Source organism: Mobula birostris, chromosome 12 (genome assembly GCF_030028105.1).
Source record: "Mobula birostris isolate sMobBir1 chromosome 12, sMobBir1.hap1, whole genome shotgun sequence".
Lineage (NCBI taxonomy): Eukaryota > Metazoa > Chordata > Chondrichthyes > Myliobatiformes > Myliobatidae > Mobula > Mobula birostris.
Genome location: NC_092381.1, coordinates 34,010,970 through 34,028,163, shown reverse-complemented (window position 1 = coordinate 34,028,163; position 17,194 = coordinate 34,010,970). Strand labels below are relative to the sequence as shown.

At 41.3% G+C, this 17,194-nt stretch overlaps 1 protein-coding gene across 2 annotated transcripts; it reads right to left on the bottom strand.

The window, feature by feature from the left end:
• Positions 1-1,031: 1,031 nt before the first annotated feature.
• Positions 1,032-12,346, bottom strand: tmem275a (transmembrane protein 275a). 2 transcript variants are annotated; one of them, XM_072274625.1, is made up of 2 exons: positions 12,309-12,346; positions 1,032-2,050 (listed from the first exon to the last, which is right to left on the bottom strand). In XM_072274625.1, exon 2 carries the CDS (start codon positions 1,992-1,994, stop codon positions 1,440-1,442), a length of 555 nt encoding a protein of 184 aa, XP_072130726.1. In that variant the 5' UTR covers positions 1,995-2,050; positions 12,309-12,346; the 3' UTR covers positions 1,032-1,439. The 2 variants fall into 2 exon arrangements, with proteins under 2 accessions (XP_072130726.1, XP_072130725.1); XM_072274624.1 differs by lacking the exon at positions 12,309-12,346 and adding an exon at positions 10,894-10,934.
• Between the last annotated feature and the right edge of the window lie 4,848 nt (positions 12,347-17,194).

The following is a 17,194-nucleotide window of genomic DNA, read 5'->3' as shown; positions in this document are numbered from 1 at the left end:
ATGATGTAATTATCCATATGTTCATTGTGCCACTCTCTTCATTCCATTCAGTATTTTTAAACCAGACAACAAATTATTGTCTCCATCTCATCTCCATCTCATCTCCATTCATGTCAGCAATGAGTCGTTCACTGTAAGAGTACACTCTCATGGCTGTATTTCATTCATAACTTGAATTCAATTAATTTTTTAAATGTTCCTTGCAACCTAGTCTGCCCAAAAACTTTGTTTTCTTTTTCATGACTGATCCAAAAACTGTTGCACCTCCATCAGAAGTTTCCCTGTCTTAGCTGAGAAGAGTGCATGGTATAGCCAGCATCAGCCAAAGCCAATGCTTACAAAATCTTTTCTAAGCAGTATTGCTACTTATACTACTGCAGAAAATTCAAATAATAGTCCTTCCACATACATTTAGCATTTTTACACAAATAAGTTGTCCAGTTATGCTTGACAGATAGAAGAAAACATTTATTTAGAGTTAACTTTCTGTTGAGAATTACAACTGATACTTACACAATGACGGTTTGGAAAAAATGCTTAGTTAAATAAAATTTCCTTGCACCTTCAAAAAAAACCTCACACATTCAATCTTAAATACATAATATATACCATGATTGGCATTTACAGATGTTTAATACTTCTCTTTCTATCCCTTGCCAGTTTTATTACCTCACAATATTCATCTGGACAACAGTGTTCAGGAAAGGTGCCATTTAAAATATGCCAACTACATTTATTATCAAAAACTGATAAAAAGAGAGAAAGCATGCTTAATGTTACATCATGCTGTATTCCTTGTGCCGACTTTCCTTGATCCTGCTGATTAATCACTTCAGCAATAATGGAGCATTGATAAAGAATGTAAGCCATTGAAGGGATTTCAAATGAATACCAAAGCATTCAAGGGAGATTTGGTTTTCTCAAAATTTGCTAACAAGTTCAATGTTCTAACATCTTTTTACTAAATCAGTTAAATGTGAATTAAAATAAACAGTTCTTGCATTTAGCTCCAAATTATTAATAGGGGCAAGGATAGAACAGTGCATATGTGACAAAAGTATGTTTTTGGCAAATATAGTTTTAGATTCATCCACTCTTCAATTAATCAGATTAGGTCACTTGCAATTTGCACAGATGTCATCTATGCAAATTGGGCCTAGTGAAGTTACAGTCAAATGCTGCTTTTGTATTTTTCAAATTTCACTGTTACACTTAAAAATTATTCTCATTGAATTATATTTCGCCTTCCTCAATAAGATGGCAGGAGATGTTGAAATGTCTCTGTTCACATAAAACAAACTTTAAAACTGAATTTCATCATGGTATGGACATAGGTTTTTTTGAATTTAAACATGGATTTCCGCTGGTGAAAGTTTCAAGAGGCTTAGGCATGGCACTGTACAATGAAAGAAGCTTTGTAATCAAAGCTCAGACCAGTTCTATGAGGATGAATCCACGTCCTGGGGTAAGTTCAGCTGTACTGCCTCAGCTCCAGGTGTATACTTAGCTCCAGGGTTGTTGCCATCCATTGTAAAGAGTTTACATGTCTTTGAGTTTTCATGTACTGGGGTAGACTTCTTAGAAGACACTGGTGAGTTTGTTGGACTGAGCTGGACTGCAGTTGTGTCTTGCACAGTGTGCTCACTAGTCTCAATCTCAAATGTAGCGTGACCGGGCTTGATGATACCAATATTGGATCCAGGTTTGGACTTCCTCTGACCATGGGCAGGGGGTCTCCGACTACAGATGCAACAGGCTACAAAAAAGGTAAAAGCAACCACCAGCAAAATGGGCCCAATAATGATGGGAGGATTGTTCACTGGCAAGAAGGTGCCAAAGGCAAAGGCCCCCACGAGAGTGATGTTAATCCCTGCCAACATGATACAGAGGCCACAGGCACAACAAAGAGCTGGAGATGGAAGACCCTGTGGTCTTGTCTTCTTCTGCCCAGACTTCTGAGGGACTGTAGTGCTGTTTTTCTCGGTAAACATCATAACTTTGATCAGGTGATTATGTCAACTCAGTCAAGCACAGTAATTAATTACCTTCACTGTGAAAACAGAAAACATGTCCATCAGCTAATTAACAGATGCAAGTGGATATCATAACTGATATTCATCATACAAAAGACACACACAGTTAATCACAAAAACTCATAAAGAAAAATAGACAAAAAATATTGATGGGGGTCAGAAATATAAGTAAGTACCAGGGTAAAACAGATTGATAAATTAGCCAATATAAATCTGTTTAAAAATTATGTAAAAAAGGGAGCACATACTCATAATTCACATTTAAATAAGGATTTTAAAGAAGGCAATGCATGTAGAATTTTGTAATTGGTAAATTTTAAAAGAATCAATAAAGTTGCACTGTGAGTTCATAAATCTCTAATTTCATCATTTAGTTTCTATGAGGGATTTTTTCATTGTACAATGCTTGATGCATTAAAGCAAGTTGTCTTATGGGGCTAAATTAGGTTTAAAGTACATTTCATTAGTTCAAAATTTGTAAAGCCCTTTATGGCACATTGATTAGGTAATAATGCCCATCTGCTATATGACTACCATCCATCCAGGCCATGCTCTCTTCTTGCTGCTGCCATCAGGAAGCAGGTAAAGCAGCCTTAGATCCCACACCACCAGGTTCAGGAATACTTATTACCCTTTAACCAACATGCTCCTGAACGAGAGTGGATCACTTCACTCACCCAAATGCTAAACTGATTCCTGAACCGATGGATCCACTTTCAAGAACTCTACAACTTATGTTCTCAATATTATTTACTTGTTTGTTATTTATTTGTTGCTTTTCTTTTTGTATTTGCGTAATCTGTTGTCTTTTGCACATTGGTAGTTTGTCAGTGTGTGAAGTTTTTCATTGATTATATTTTATTGTATCTACAAGGAAATCAATCTCGGTGACATAGATATACATTGATAATAAATTTATTTTGAACTCTGATAAATCAATGGCTTTGATTGATACATTGGCTACAAAATTCACAGGGGTTTTTATTGGATCCTGTTCAGAGAACTCCAGGGAAAACAAGCAAGATCCTCTCGATAACTTCTATTTGGACACCATACTCTTCTGATTTGGCTATGATTGTGGACCAGAAGAAGAAGAACAAATACAAAACATTCCTAGTTTTTTTTTCCTTAGACTTGCCTTTTAGCATGTGGGGTGAGGAAATTGGTTGCAGAATCTGTCCCCTTTAAAAGATTAGCAGTCAGCCAGGTTGCTGTGCATCTGGAGCAGGCAAAGGTCACTGACACTTGCCAGCCCTTCATCATATGAGGTGGAGTCCTAATGAATATACAAGATCCAGAAAAACAGGTGCCGGGTGGATGCTTATTTTGCACATATTCCTTCAAAATCCTTGCTTAAAAATGGATCATGAGTATGTGTTCTTTCTTTACATAAGTTTAAGTACATTTATGTATGTTGACTAATTTATCAAACTGTTTTACCCTGCTATTTGTTTATATTTCTGACCTTCATCAAATAATAATAATTACTGATTGGCTATATAGAAATAAATTCCAGCATATTATTGGAGTACATTGAATTCCAACATTTACAAACTTGTATGGACTTTGTTGGAAAGAAAAAAGTTTAAAATGACCATGCATCAAGAAACCACAATGATAGCTGAGTTTCATTTTGCACTGGGAACCCCTGTACTTGAATGCCTCTTCTATGGCTTCACAAGACCTGGGATATTGCCTCAACCATTCACTCAACAAAAACTTAGCTGAATGTGAGCTAAGATATTGTTTTAAACACCAGCATTATCCCCTGTGTTTTTTTAAATCTGGGTGAAGCAAAAGGTGCAAATGGTGTAATCCAACAGGGATTGAGGTTATAGGGTTAACACTAGAGCCTCCTAATGCACTAACTGAAAAAAAAACTTCAGTTTTGTTAAATGATACCCTTCATGGAGTGGATTTAACTGTTCAGTAGTCAATAAAAATAACAATTAATATCCTTTTATTTACTTTGTTTTTATTTCATGTATGAATTTAATTTTTGTTGTGAATTTTTAATATTTACAGGAACTTGGGATGCACGAATAGCCATTTAAAGCTGGATTCTCTATGTGATACAGGGAATGTGGGGTTTTATTTAGCTTTCTGAAAGAGTTACTGTAATTTGGAGACACTGGGAATGGTTTCAAAATTTGGAAAAAAGCTGAGAATGATTTTGAGCTTCAGCAACAAAGAGAAAATAACCTAGTCATTACTATCATCTTCCATAACCTCCTCCCTTCCAAACACTCATTTCTTCAGGCCAGCTTTTCGCACACCTTCTTCCACTAGCATGAAGTCACTCTATCTAAGCCTTTCTACCTCCCCATCCCCTCTTCACATTTAAGATAGTTCTGAAAACATATTTCTTCACTTGGCTTTTGGTCATCAATCTGAACAGCTTTCTCAGGCTCTGCAACTGTTCTGTGAAAGACCTTGCGTTTAATTTAATACATCAGCCATTACCAAATATTATCTGTAGTTCATATTTTCCACTGCATAATGTGGCTCAGAAATACATATACTTCAGACTTTTAAAATTCCGGCATAATTTCTGTTCCAACCTTCTAAACATATGTGATCGGTCTTCACACCATCAACGAGCATTCTCCTGACTGAGTCAGAGTGTGTCTAAATCCTGGTCCTGCTACATGAGTATGAAATCCAGGCTGACACGTCACCATGAAATTGAAGGAAGGCTGCATTATTACTGTTGCATCTTTCGTTCAAACCAAAACCCTGTTTTTCAGTCTTTTGCAATTTGCCATCATTTATCCCTTGTGTTGCCATTGGAAGCATGATTGCATAGTTGTCAACATTGTTCCTTCTTTCCATTACATTTATTTTCTAATTTTCTTTGTGAGGTCCCTCTATCCCAACTAAATGAACAGTTATTTGACTTCTTCTAAGACCTGTTTGCTTGAGTCTGTTGCTAGGTGTACCAGAAGAACATGGGACCTGGAGTGATCTGCTCTTCCATGTATCTGTCTTACAGAAAAACAATGAAACCCTTCTTCTGAAGATGTGAGGGGACCTTGCAATACGAAGGTATGGTGAGCCACTATTCTGTTCCAATGAACCAGAAGTATGAAGCATTTCATATCAATCCAGGTTAATGTGAAATTCATCATTATTAAGGGCATCAACTCAACTTTATACAGAGGAGGTCATTAGATATCTTTGCATATGACATGGATCATTCAGCAAAAGTTATCTGGACATTCTGGAATGATAACTAATATGAATTTCTGGACACAAAACAGATGCATTGTGTGCAAACTTCAAATATGGCATTCACCATATTGGTCCTCCTTGTTTTGATGCAACCATAATTTGAAATTAGCTTCGGATCAATTTACATAACACAAGGGTTATGGAACCATTTTGAAAATTGCATAGATAAGCTAATTGAAGCATGCGCTGAACAAGTTTTGACTGCATTCTAGCTACATTGTAAGTCAATGTTCATCTTTAAATATATTCAGGCTGTCCTGGTATCTTTATTGAGGCTCCTCATTAGTGCTGGGAGAGCCTCTATAACAAAAACAAATTCGTGGTATACATGACTGCAAGTATTTGCCAGATATTTTCACTTGGTCATTTGATGTACATCAAGCCTTATATCAACTCTTTTACCCTCAGTACTCCTAGAAACAAAAATATTTAACTTTTATTTAAATAATTCTTCTATCACCCCTTTAAAATTCTAGTACTTTGCTAGAGATGCTATTGGCATCTTGCCTAATTGCTAGCATTTTGAATTGTTGGATGCTGATTGACCTTAATTGCTGTTTGCTTTCAGCAAGCACCGTTGATATTGACAGACTGTAACCAGGCTTTATTCAATAGTCTATAGTGGCACAAAGGTGAGTGGATATGTTCAAAGAATGTTCCCTTGGATGCTCAGAAGCTTTGACCTGAGGCAGGGTGATGTGCACCTACTGGTTTCAAACATGTAAAATATTTCATTGTGAAAGAATTAAGTATATTTGCCAGGATATATAAACAATTAGAGGTTGAATCTCACCATTAGTATTCCCACCTTAACAGCAACTTGAATTCATATCAGAAAAAGTTATTTGCTGTAAGTACCTCATAATTCACAATCTGACTTTATTTAGATGAATTAGAAATAATAAATGTTTCTACTTTTTTAAAAAAAAGTTTCAAGCATTAATGAGACATTAATAAAGAAGTGCTCTAGCAATGCTTATTGGACCGAGGCACTATTCTTCTCAGACAAAAATGCTGTCCAGGTTGGTAGGTTATTTGCAGCCACTGGGTAAAATGATTTGGAGACACAAGATTGGGAGCCTGCTTCACTGAGCATCTACATTCTGTCTGCCAGAAGAAGTAGATTCTCCCAGTGGCCACCCACCCTTTTAATTCCACTTCCCATTCCCATTCCAATATGTCAATCCATGGCCTCCTCTACGATTGTGATGAGGCCACACTCATGTTGGTGGAGCAACACCTCCTATTCCGCCTGGTAGCCTCCAACCTGATGGCATGAACATTGATTTCTCAAACTTCCGGTAATGGCCCCCACCCCCCCTCCTTCACCATTCCCTATCCCCTTTACCATCTCTCTCCTTATCTCCTTGCCCACCCATCACCTCCCTTCTCCCTCTGGTGCTCCTCCTCCCTTTTCTTTCTTCCATGGCCTTCTGTCCTCTCCTGTTAGATTCCCCCTTCTCCAGCCCTGTATCATTTCACCAATTTCCCAGCTTTTTACTTCACCCCTCCCCCTCCCAGTTTCACCTATCACCTTGCGTTTCTCCCTCCCCCCCCCCTTTTAAATCTACTCCTCGTCTTTTTTTCTCCAGTCCTGCTGAAGGGTCTCGGCCTGAAAAGTCGATTGTACTCTCATCCAAGGATGTTGCCTGGCCTGCTGAGTTCCTCCAGCATTTTGTGTGAGTTGCTAGGAGATACAAGATGCTACAATCTGGAGTGAAAGCAAACTGCTGGGGCAATTCAGATGGTCAAGAGGCACCTGTTGAAGCAAAGGGATGATTGACATTTTGGGTCGAGACTCAGCATCTGTAAATGAGTAGTTTGTGGTGTTGATCAGTTCCAAACAGGTAAAAGTGCATACTGCCCATAACTTAGCACAAAATAGTTGTCTTCACTCGACAGCCTCGACAGTTTAGGTGGAGTTTAAATGTCTGCAATTGAATAATGAAGGCATTCTTCCTTTTTTGAATTTGGAGAGGCTCAAATCATAACATACTAATGACATGTTGCATTAGGAGCAGTATAGAACAATTTTTATACAAGATTATATCAACAGTATCCTGTTTCTTATTCCAAAATGCAACGTTGAACAGTTAGTGCAAGATATTGTGCTGAACCAAAATGGTCATGTTAATTTATAACTACTAAGGTCACCAAAGTCACTGCATTCTGTTAAGTCATCAGAAGGAATACAACTGTTTAAAACATATTCCTTCAGGAAACATGTTCACATATAAAATATGCAGGGTCACGTCTTGTACTACTGTGACAGAATTAGCTTTGCTCTTTAAACAATGCTAGAGGAAAAAATACAAATAACAATGACATGAAATAAATTCAGTAACAGGGAATTCTGACATGGTTCAAAAGGCTTGATATATGGAGGACGATACTCCTGGCCGGTGGGTTTAGATCAGGTGCTCACAGTCTCAAAATAAAGGGTGAGGCATCCAGAACTGAGAAGAGAAGAAATCTCTTCTCTCAAAGAGTGGTGATCCTATGGAATTCCCTGACACAAGTCTATGGAAGTATAATCTCTGAAATGATAGAATTATTGACATGTATAAGGTATCTAGGAGTATGGGAGTAGTTGATGCTGAGATATAGAATTAGCTATGGTTGTACTGATTGGCAGAACAGGCTCAAGCAGATGAATGGCCTATTCCTGTTCTTTTGTTTCCATATTTCTATATAGCTTCTTGTGATCTTAACCAAGAAAAACATAATTGAGTCTATATTCTGGTTAAGTCTATTGTCTTTCAGGGAATGCTCCCTGCTTCTTAAAATGCATTGCAGGAAGCACAGGGCACAGTATAAAGGTGCTATACGATATTACAAGGTTGCCTTGCTCAAGGTAGATTGCTCAGTCCCAACTTGCAGAAAAGACTGTCCCCTCATCACTGAAGGTTCCCAATTATTGAGTGTCAGCTTTTTGTCTTCACTCCCTTGTCCAAAAACATACAGTACATATACTTACATTGTCAGTGAATAAATATTTAAACTTGCCTTTTATTGGTGTAACTTTCTGCCCTTTCTGATTTTAACTTCTAAGAACATAAAATATAGAAACAGAAATAAGTACATGGAGAGGAGGGTTCAAAGGGCTATGAACCAAACGTGGAAAAATAGGACTAGTTTGGTGGGCAAGGATATTTAGCCAAACAGCCTTTTTCTGTGTTGTATTACTGTGTGACTTTATGACACGGACTCTAGTCCACTCTTTATCAAACTATTTTAAGACTTCCATCTAGATCTCTTTGTTCTCTTGTTATCCAGAAAACCATTGACCTCTTTTCTGAATGAGCCCCATGACCTAGCCTCCTGGATAGAAACTATAGAATATTCACCACCCTCCAAGTGAAGAAAGTTTTCCTTATCCCAATCCTAATTTGCCTTTGCTTATTCTTTGATGAGATCTCCTTTCTTTCATACGCTAGAGAATACAATCTCTATCTACAAAGTCTAACCCCATACAAATCCACTTTTGCTGGAGCCTTTTCTGCACTCCTTCCATGGTATATACATCCACACCGATAAAAATATCAAAATTATATATATATATATATATATACACAAACACATATCATGTACAAAATGAATATCTAACGAGGATGTCATGAACAGAACAAACACAAAAAGAAATAATGCATGAGATCATGAAAAGGCAATGTAACCAATGAATTGATCCACTTGACCTGAAACAGGAGTGTGTGGGCCATGACAGTCAAAGCTCAAACTGGGCATGGCACCTGATGATGATGATGATGATATACAGACACACAGTGGCCACTGTATCAGGTACACCTGTACACCTGCTTGTTAATACAAATATCTAATCATCCATTGATGATTTTATGCATCTAATCATGCATAAAAGCATATCGACATCGTCAAGATGTTCAGTTGTTGGTCAGATCAAACATCAGAATGAGGAAGAAACATGATCCAAGTGACTCTGTCCATGGAATGATTGTTGGTACAAGATGTGGTGGTTTGAGTATCCCAGAAACTGCTGATCTCCTGGGATTTTCATGCACAAAAGTCTCTACAGCTTTTGCCAGAAACAAAAAAAAACATTAGTGCATGGCCGTTCTGTGGGCAAAATTCCCTTGATAATGATAAATGTCAAAGGAGAATTGCCAGACTGTTTCAAGCTGACAGGAAGGCATTTCTGAATGCACAACACATCAAACCTTGAAGTGGATGGGCAGTAGAAAACCACAATCATACACTCAACGGCCACTTTATTAGGTACAGGAAATATATCTATATTCAATTGAAATCAGGCTTCCTTCCTACTGCAATCAAACTTTCTCATTATCTGTCTCATTATAAAGACTAACATACTATTCCTCCTCCTAATCACCTGTTTCACTTTTATGTTGGCCTACAGTGACTTGTTTACCACCATTCCCAGATCTCTCAAATATCATCACTTCTCCTTCACTTACTCTGGTTGTTATGTGCACCATAATGGATGGCTTCATATTTTCCTACATTATGTTCTATCTGCCTGTTTCTCACCCACTCCCTCAGCCTATCCATAAACCCCAGAAGTCTCTTGATACCCTCCTACAATTTCGCTGGTTTGGTATCATCAGTGAATGCAAAACACGGATTTTTTTTTCTCTACAGCAATTTGTTGATAAAGATTGTGCAAAATTTGGTTCCAAGTATTGATCACACTTTTCAAAGCCAGACAGGCTAAAAATTCCTCCCATTCATTGCTTCCTGACCTACTGTGTGTCAGCATACAAGGTGTGATTCCACATGCTGCAACACTGTTTATCAAACCCTGTGGGATTTTTTTTGAAAGTCTTGCGGAAAAAGAATTTTGGGCAGTTATAGCGAGAAGTTGGCCAGGCTAGTTCTTTATTCCTTGGAACATAAGATAAATACAGAAATGTTTAAAATTATGAGAAGCAAAGAAAAGAGCTGTGGTGACTATATAGAGGAGTCCAGTACTAGACAGCATAGATTTAGAGTGAGATGGAAAACTTTTAAAAAGGGTCTTGAGAGGGTAGTGAGTATACGGAATAAGCTCCCAGAAGAAGTGGTTGAGGCTGGTACAACAGCATCATTTAAGAAGCACTTGGACAGGTACACGGAGTGACGGGCTTAGAAGGATGTGGGCGGAAAACAGGAATTGGGACTACCTGCAGTGGGCGTCATGGTCGACACGGACTCCTTGCGCCAAAGGACTTTGTTCTGTGCTGTGTTGCTCTCTAATTCAATGACTCCAATTCAGAGAAAGGTGCGATCAGGCACTGCAGTCCTCTTGTCACATATTGTGTTCTCAGTGTTGTTTCGAGTCTGAAACTTAAATGTCATCACTGCCTCCCAATTCTGACAGTCAATGCGATTTTATAGCGCGGACAATATCTAAGTCCTTCTAACTTTCAGAAATATGCAAATAATCACCCCTTCGACTCGACACGCGATCAGGAATTCAGCGATTCCTCTTATGATTATGATCGGAACTTCTCCCCGAATGATAGAGGATTCGGGCAGTTAGGGGAAATGATTTCCGGGTCTTTCCGTATCCTCTCCCCCAGTGATCCAGCCCTTTCTCCCTGTAGCCGATTATTAGTGCTAAGAAAGCCCCGTCTCTGAAAGGAAGCGTACTAACCTGCCATTTCGAGCCGTCGCATATTTTCCTCTCAAGGGAAGGTACGACTAGGCATTTTCCAGCTAAAAAGCAAGGCAACCCACCGCCTCCGTTGGTAATAACACTCACCACATTCCTCTCCCTAGCCAGTCCCCTCAGACGTGACAACACTCGGTCGGACAGGCTTGAAAGCGGATTCAAATGTGCTCGACGACGTGTGACTAATTTAACTTGGGGTCACCAAGCCTTCGGACGATCTCAGAAGAGCCCTGTCACAAGAAAAGCATCATTGTGGTCGGACATGGCACGAAGGGTCGAATTTGCCAAACGTTACAATAAAAAAAGTCGCAAACTGGGCACAGAGTTATTTTCCAACGATTAAGTACAACACATCTGCATGCATTTCATCTATATAGTGCGAGATATAAAAGACATAGATGATTTGCCTTTTTGTTTGAACCCACTGCGATCTCTAACATCACTTTATATATATGTCGAAGTAAACCTGAACAGCATTGGCATCGACCTGCCCGTTAGCTGGTTGGGACTAGGCAAGTTGGATATTGAAGAAGCCAGGCAAAGATCGAGGGGGCAAAGCCCAGAGCGGCTAAAAAAAAAAGACGAAAAAATAGGATAAAATGTGGGAAAATTGAAAACCCTTAAGTCCCGAAGAAAGTGAGTCCGGAAAGAGCTGGGAGACGGTTGAGTAGGAAATGAAAAGAGCGTCCAAAGACTGAGTGGGTTGAGTCGAAGACAGCGCACAATACGTGCTCTGTAATAGCCTGTTGAAGCAATATTTTAGAGAAATGCTGCGGTTCTTCACATGAAAGCAGCAGAATGTAGTCCTTCGCTAAAGCTCTAGACTCCAAAGATCGTGCAAAGCTCTGCAAAGAGCTTCAGAAGACCACAAAAGACAGCGCAGTTATGAGGTTCGTCAACATTCAGAGATGCCGTTTACGGAGTACTGTATTTACTTTTCTTCCGAATCGTGAGAGGATGCCGCGTCTCGAATATAACTCGAGCCCCGGCGACCGTCTCCAGTCAGTCGGCATCCCCTGAGCACCCCCAAGCAGACACCGCGCTATTACTATGCTCCCGCATTCGGGGGTCAGCAGTACAAATCGTCCACTTTGGTTCTCGGATCCCTGCTTTATGGAGCTGTGTGTTCAGAGCGACGGCACTGCAGAACTGGCCAGGTCGGTTAGCTGAGGCACCGAAGCTGCTGCAGTCTGGTTCGTGAATATGGTTTCTGAATCGATCCCCGACACAAACAAAGTATCGATTTAACGTAACATTTGCAATATGAAAAAAGGATATTCAGTGGAATGTGGGCTTCCCGGAACACAGCAAACGAAGGAACACTCGGGTTTGCCTGCATACAGGCAATTGGCACGGCATATAAAAGGAACTGCTCTAGGGATAAGGTATCCGCTCACCTTTTTTCAAGGAACCTTCTCGTCACACGGCGATCACACCACGCAAAGCCCCAACTCCTCCTTTGAGGCAACGGGACTTCCGCTCCACGCGCAGCCACACTGATAAGACCAGGAAAATGGTGAGCGTGGGGAATGGGATGGGGAGGGAGGAATAAAGGGCATCGACCCGAAACGTCGACTCTTTATTCCTGTCCATGACTCGACCTGCTGAATTCCTCCCGCATTTTGTGTGTTAATGAATCGATCGGTCAGATTGCAGAGCGGTCAGATTCACGCCCGGCTCTCCGGCTACAACGGAGGATCGTGTCGTGGTTTATCGATACAACAGTGCTCAGAAGTTAGCCGACATTGCTACATTCAGTTAACTCATTAAATGGAGCTCTGGATGCCCGAGACATCCCGGGAGGTCCACAAAAACATCGATTCCAAATTCTAAAGGTTCAGTGCAGTGTCCAATCTCTCCTCCAGTCAGTGTCTCTTCCGGAACAGGCTCGGAAACATCTTCTTTCAACAAAACTAAGGATTCCCTTCCTGCCCGGGAGGAGATACTGCAACAACCCGGTTCCCTGACGTAAATCCCAGAAGGTGCTATATCTTTATCTCTACACACACACACACACACACACACACACACACACACCCTCTTCCTTATCCCCACCGTGGACTCAGATCGGCAAAATTGCGAAACTACCATCTCATCTCTCTCTCTGTGCGGGTGCTGACAGTCGGTGTGAGGAGATCTCGCTGCAACAGCACATCACCGTGTACGGACCCAGCCGCGCCGGCCCCAGAGGGAAATAGCGTTACCACTGCATGATGTGTCGTGCGTGGACAGGCTCTCTCCGTCTTGGTCGGAGCAAAGTTCTGTTAATCCTTTGCCGCTAATTGCTGGTCTCAAAAGCACTTACCGAGATTCCGGGGGTCCATCGCGTTTAAATAGCTGCGGGAAATCCACAATCAGAGTTCAGAGTGCGTTGGTAATTTCCCAACCTCCGAGCGCGTTAAATTGGATCTCACAGCTATCTAAGCGAATTCCGAATGTGTGAGTGGATTTAATTCTGTGACCAGTCCTATCCGTAGGGAATAACTCTTTGTCCTCTTGTGATCTTTCCGACAATATTCACTTTGTGTGAATGTCTAATGCTAAGATTAAGGTTGCTTATTTCTTATAACCCATCGCATGGATAACCAGCCGCGTTTACTGTTTCACCTGCTGTTCACTCCTCTCCTGTATACACACACACACACACACACACACACACACACACACATTTTCTCCTGGTCACAGAGCACAGCCCTGCGCGTGTGCAAATTTCCTGACAAGTTATAATGAGATGCTAGTAGAAACGTAGACAAGACACAGCATTATTTTCCCACCGAAGCGTCCTTGCTCCATAGAGGCTGCCTGACCTGCCGACTGTTGTTCAGTATTTTCAGATCAAAAATATCCATCCAATGTGGTATGTTGCTCTTTATATAGTTTGTTCACCAGTTCCTGAGTGGTCTCCGTTAATGCATTAGGTAACTTCTAAGGTAAGGACATTTTCAGCACAGCTTTGTGCGCCGAAGTGACTGTATTGCGCCGTAGGTTTTCTATGTTTCTATGTTTCTAAACCAGTCACTAACCATTACAAGTTGCAGGAACATGTGGCTCCCAGTCGTATGTTATCATGCACAATTCTCCGTGGATCGTCGCCTTGTCGTGGTGGAGAGGCTTGGTGAGTTCCTGAGATTCCAAGAGCGATGCTGTCTGGAGCTTAGCTTCTCGTAGGGTCACCCCTGGTGTTACGGTCAAGGGGGAGGGTCCAGACGGAGAACAATCCAACCAGGACCTCAACGGTGGTGCTGACGGAAGATGGTGTCACATCACAACCGCAGTGAAGGTGGAGGAAGGCTGCTGCAGTGAAAAGTTCCCGGTCGAAATGCTTGACCCCGATCTGTCAAGGACCAGGTGGTGGCTGCCCGTACATCAGCCTCCCCACGTTAAGCAAAAGGGCACAGGCGTTCTCCATTAAGGGAGTAATTGCTCGGGAGAACATCATACTCTACTGCAGTGATCGCACTACTACAATGCACCTCGCATCTGTATGTCTGAATCACATGCTGTATTCCAGAAAGGTTCCTTTCTCTATTGCGATCTGTTTCCACCCACAGCTCATCCACAGCTTGCTGACCACCCTGGTCTCCAGTTCAGGAAGACCTCAACTATGAAATTCCCAAATCACTTGTCATCCCTCAGAAATTATTTCTTCCTCACCTTGACTCAATAATTCCTTCCTTCAACCAATCTTTTCCCACCTACAGCAATGAAATGCCTATTTCACACTGCTTCTTTAGCAGCTTCTGTTTTTTTTTTGGCTTCATTCAGCTCACTTTCAGAATAAATGTTCAATCCTTCTACATATTTATTGAATGCTGACACTATCCTGAGGACATTTGTTTCTTCCGTATTCTGGATCTCAACCTATCCTCCAGCACCACCAGCCTTCATCACTGAGCTGAACCTATTCTCTGTTAATTCCTCTCATTGTCATCAAGTTGGGAGTGTAGCTATGGGAAAATCTGCAAATTATGCTATTCTCTCTGTGAAATATGTAGAGCAATCCTTCATCAGTCCTGCTCCAGTCCATTCCTTCATTTCTGATTTGAGTGTGTCTGTTACAGTATTCGTGCTTCTTCCAATTCTTGCACAGGTAAGGAGATACAGTGAGAGAGGAAAATGGGAATGGGGAATGGAGGGGGGTGTAATTACCGGAAGTTCAAGAAATAGATGTTCATGCCATCAGGCTACCCAGATAGAACATAAGGTGTTGTTCCTCCAACCTGAGTGTGGCCTCATTGCAGCAGTAGAGGAGGCCATGGACTGACATGTCAGGCATTTCATCACCTTTGCTGCCATTTTCCACTCATTTCTCACTTTCAACTAGTCCATCTTAGCTCTAAACATTCGCATTTGAGAAAATAAGTTAGCAGCAAGATTCCTTTGACTCCATCAACTATCCTGACTATACTTAATCCACACAAAATACTGGAGGAACTCAGCAGATCAGGCACCATCTGTGGAAAAGATTAGATAGTTGAAGTTTTTGGCAGAGTCCTGAAAAAGAGTTTTGGCCTGAAAATCGACTATCTATTTATTTGCATAGATGCTGCCTGACCTACTGAGTTCCTTCAGCATTTTGTGCATGTTGCTTTGGATTTCCAGCAGCTGCAGACTTTCTCATGTTTATACTCATGACCATGGTGGGTCTCATCAGCAAGAACAATGAGTCAGCATACAGAGAGGAGGTGCAGTGGCTAACGGACTGGTGCATAGCCAACAACCTGTCTCTGAATGTGAACAAAACCAAAGAGATGATTGTTGACTTCAGGAGGACACGGAACGACCACTCTCTGCTGAACATTGATGACTCCTCCGCAGAGGTTGTTAAGAGCACCAAATTTCATGGCGTCCACCTGGCGGAGAATCTCACCTGGTCCCTCAACACCAGCTCCATAGCAAAGAAAGCCCAGCAGCATCTCTACTTTCTGCGAAGGCTGAGGAGAGTCCATCTCCCACCCCCCATCCTCACCACATTCTACAGAGGATGTATTGAGAGCATCCTGAGCAGCTGCATCACTGCCTGGTTTGGAAATTGCACCATCTCAGATCGCAAGACCCTGCAGCAGATAGCGAGGTCAGCTGAGAAGATCATCGGGGTCTCTCTTCCCACCATTACAGACATTCATACCACACGCTGCATCCGTAAAGCAAACAGCATTATGAAGGACCTCATGTACCCCTCATACAAACTCTTCTCCCTCCTGCCATCTGGCAAAAGGCATCGAAGCATTTGAGCTCTCACGACCAGACTATGTAACAGTTTCTTCCCTCAAGCCATCAGACTCCTCAATACCCAGAGCCTGGACTGAAACCAACCTACTATACCCTCTACTGTGCCTATTGTCTTGTTTATTATTTATTGTAGTGCCTGCACTGTTTTGTGCTCTTTATGCAGTCCTAGGTAGGTCTGTAGTCTAGTGTAGTTTCTGTGTTGTTTTATATAGTTCAGTGTAGTTTTTGTATTGTTTCATGTAGCACCATGGTCCTGAGAAACGTTGTCTCATTTTTACTGTGTACTGTACCAGCAGTTATGATCAAAATGACAATAAAAAGTGACTTGACTTGACTTGACGTGATCCACCTTGCTTCCTGCAAGAACTGCATTCCAATCACCCATTTCCTCACTTCCAACACACCTATTCTGATATTGGCATCTTCCACACTAGTTCTTATGATGTGCTTTTTATTTCTCTCCACTATGATTGACCAGTCTCACAAATGAGTCTTTTCCATTTACCCTCAATCCCAACAAGAGAGACCCACTCCAGCAAGGGTTCCACATCCACCTCACCGGTGTACACTTTTTATGGATCATCCGCTGAAATTGCTGAAACCCTGCAACAAAATAATATTGCAGGTCATATCTTCCCTTGCTATTCAATATTTCTCAAGTACCATTTTAATTAGAATTTATTTAAATCTTACCTCCATCCCACAACACCAGGGAGCAAATATCTTTGCGTTATGACTCCATTACAATGTACAGACATGTGGATTTATAAGTCTAATGGCTTATAGAAAGAAGCTGTCTTGTAGCCTGTTGATCCTGGCTTTAATGCTGCGGTACCGTTTGCCAGACGGAAGCAGCTGAAACAGTTTATGGTTGGGGTGACTGGTGGCCCTGATGATCTTCCAGGCCTTCTTTCTGCACCTTCTGCTGAAAATTTCCTCAGTGGAGGGAAGTTCACGTCCACAGATGTGCTGGGCTGTCGGTACCATTCCCTGTAGTGTCCAGCGATCAAGGTTGGTGCAGTTCCCGTACCAGGCAGTGATACAGCCAGTC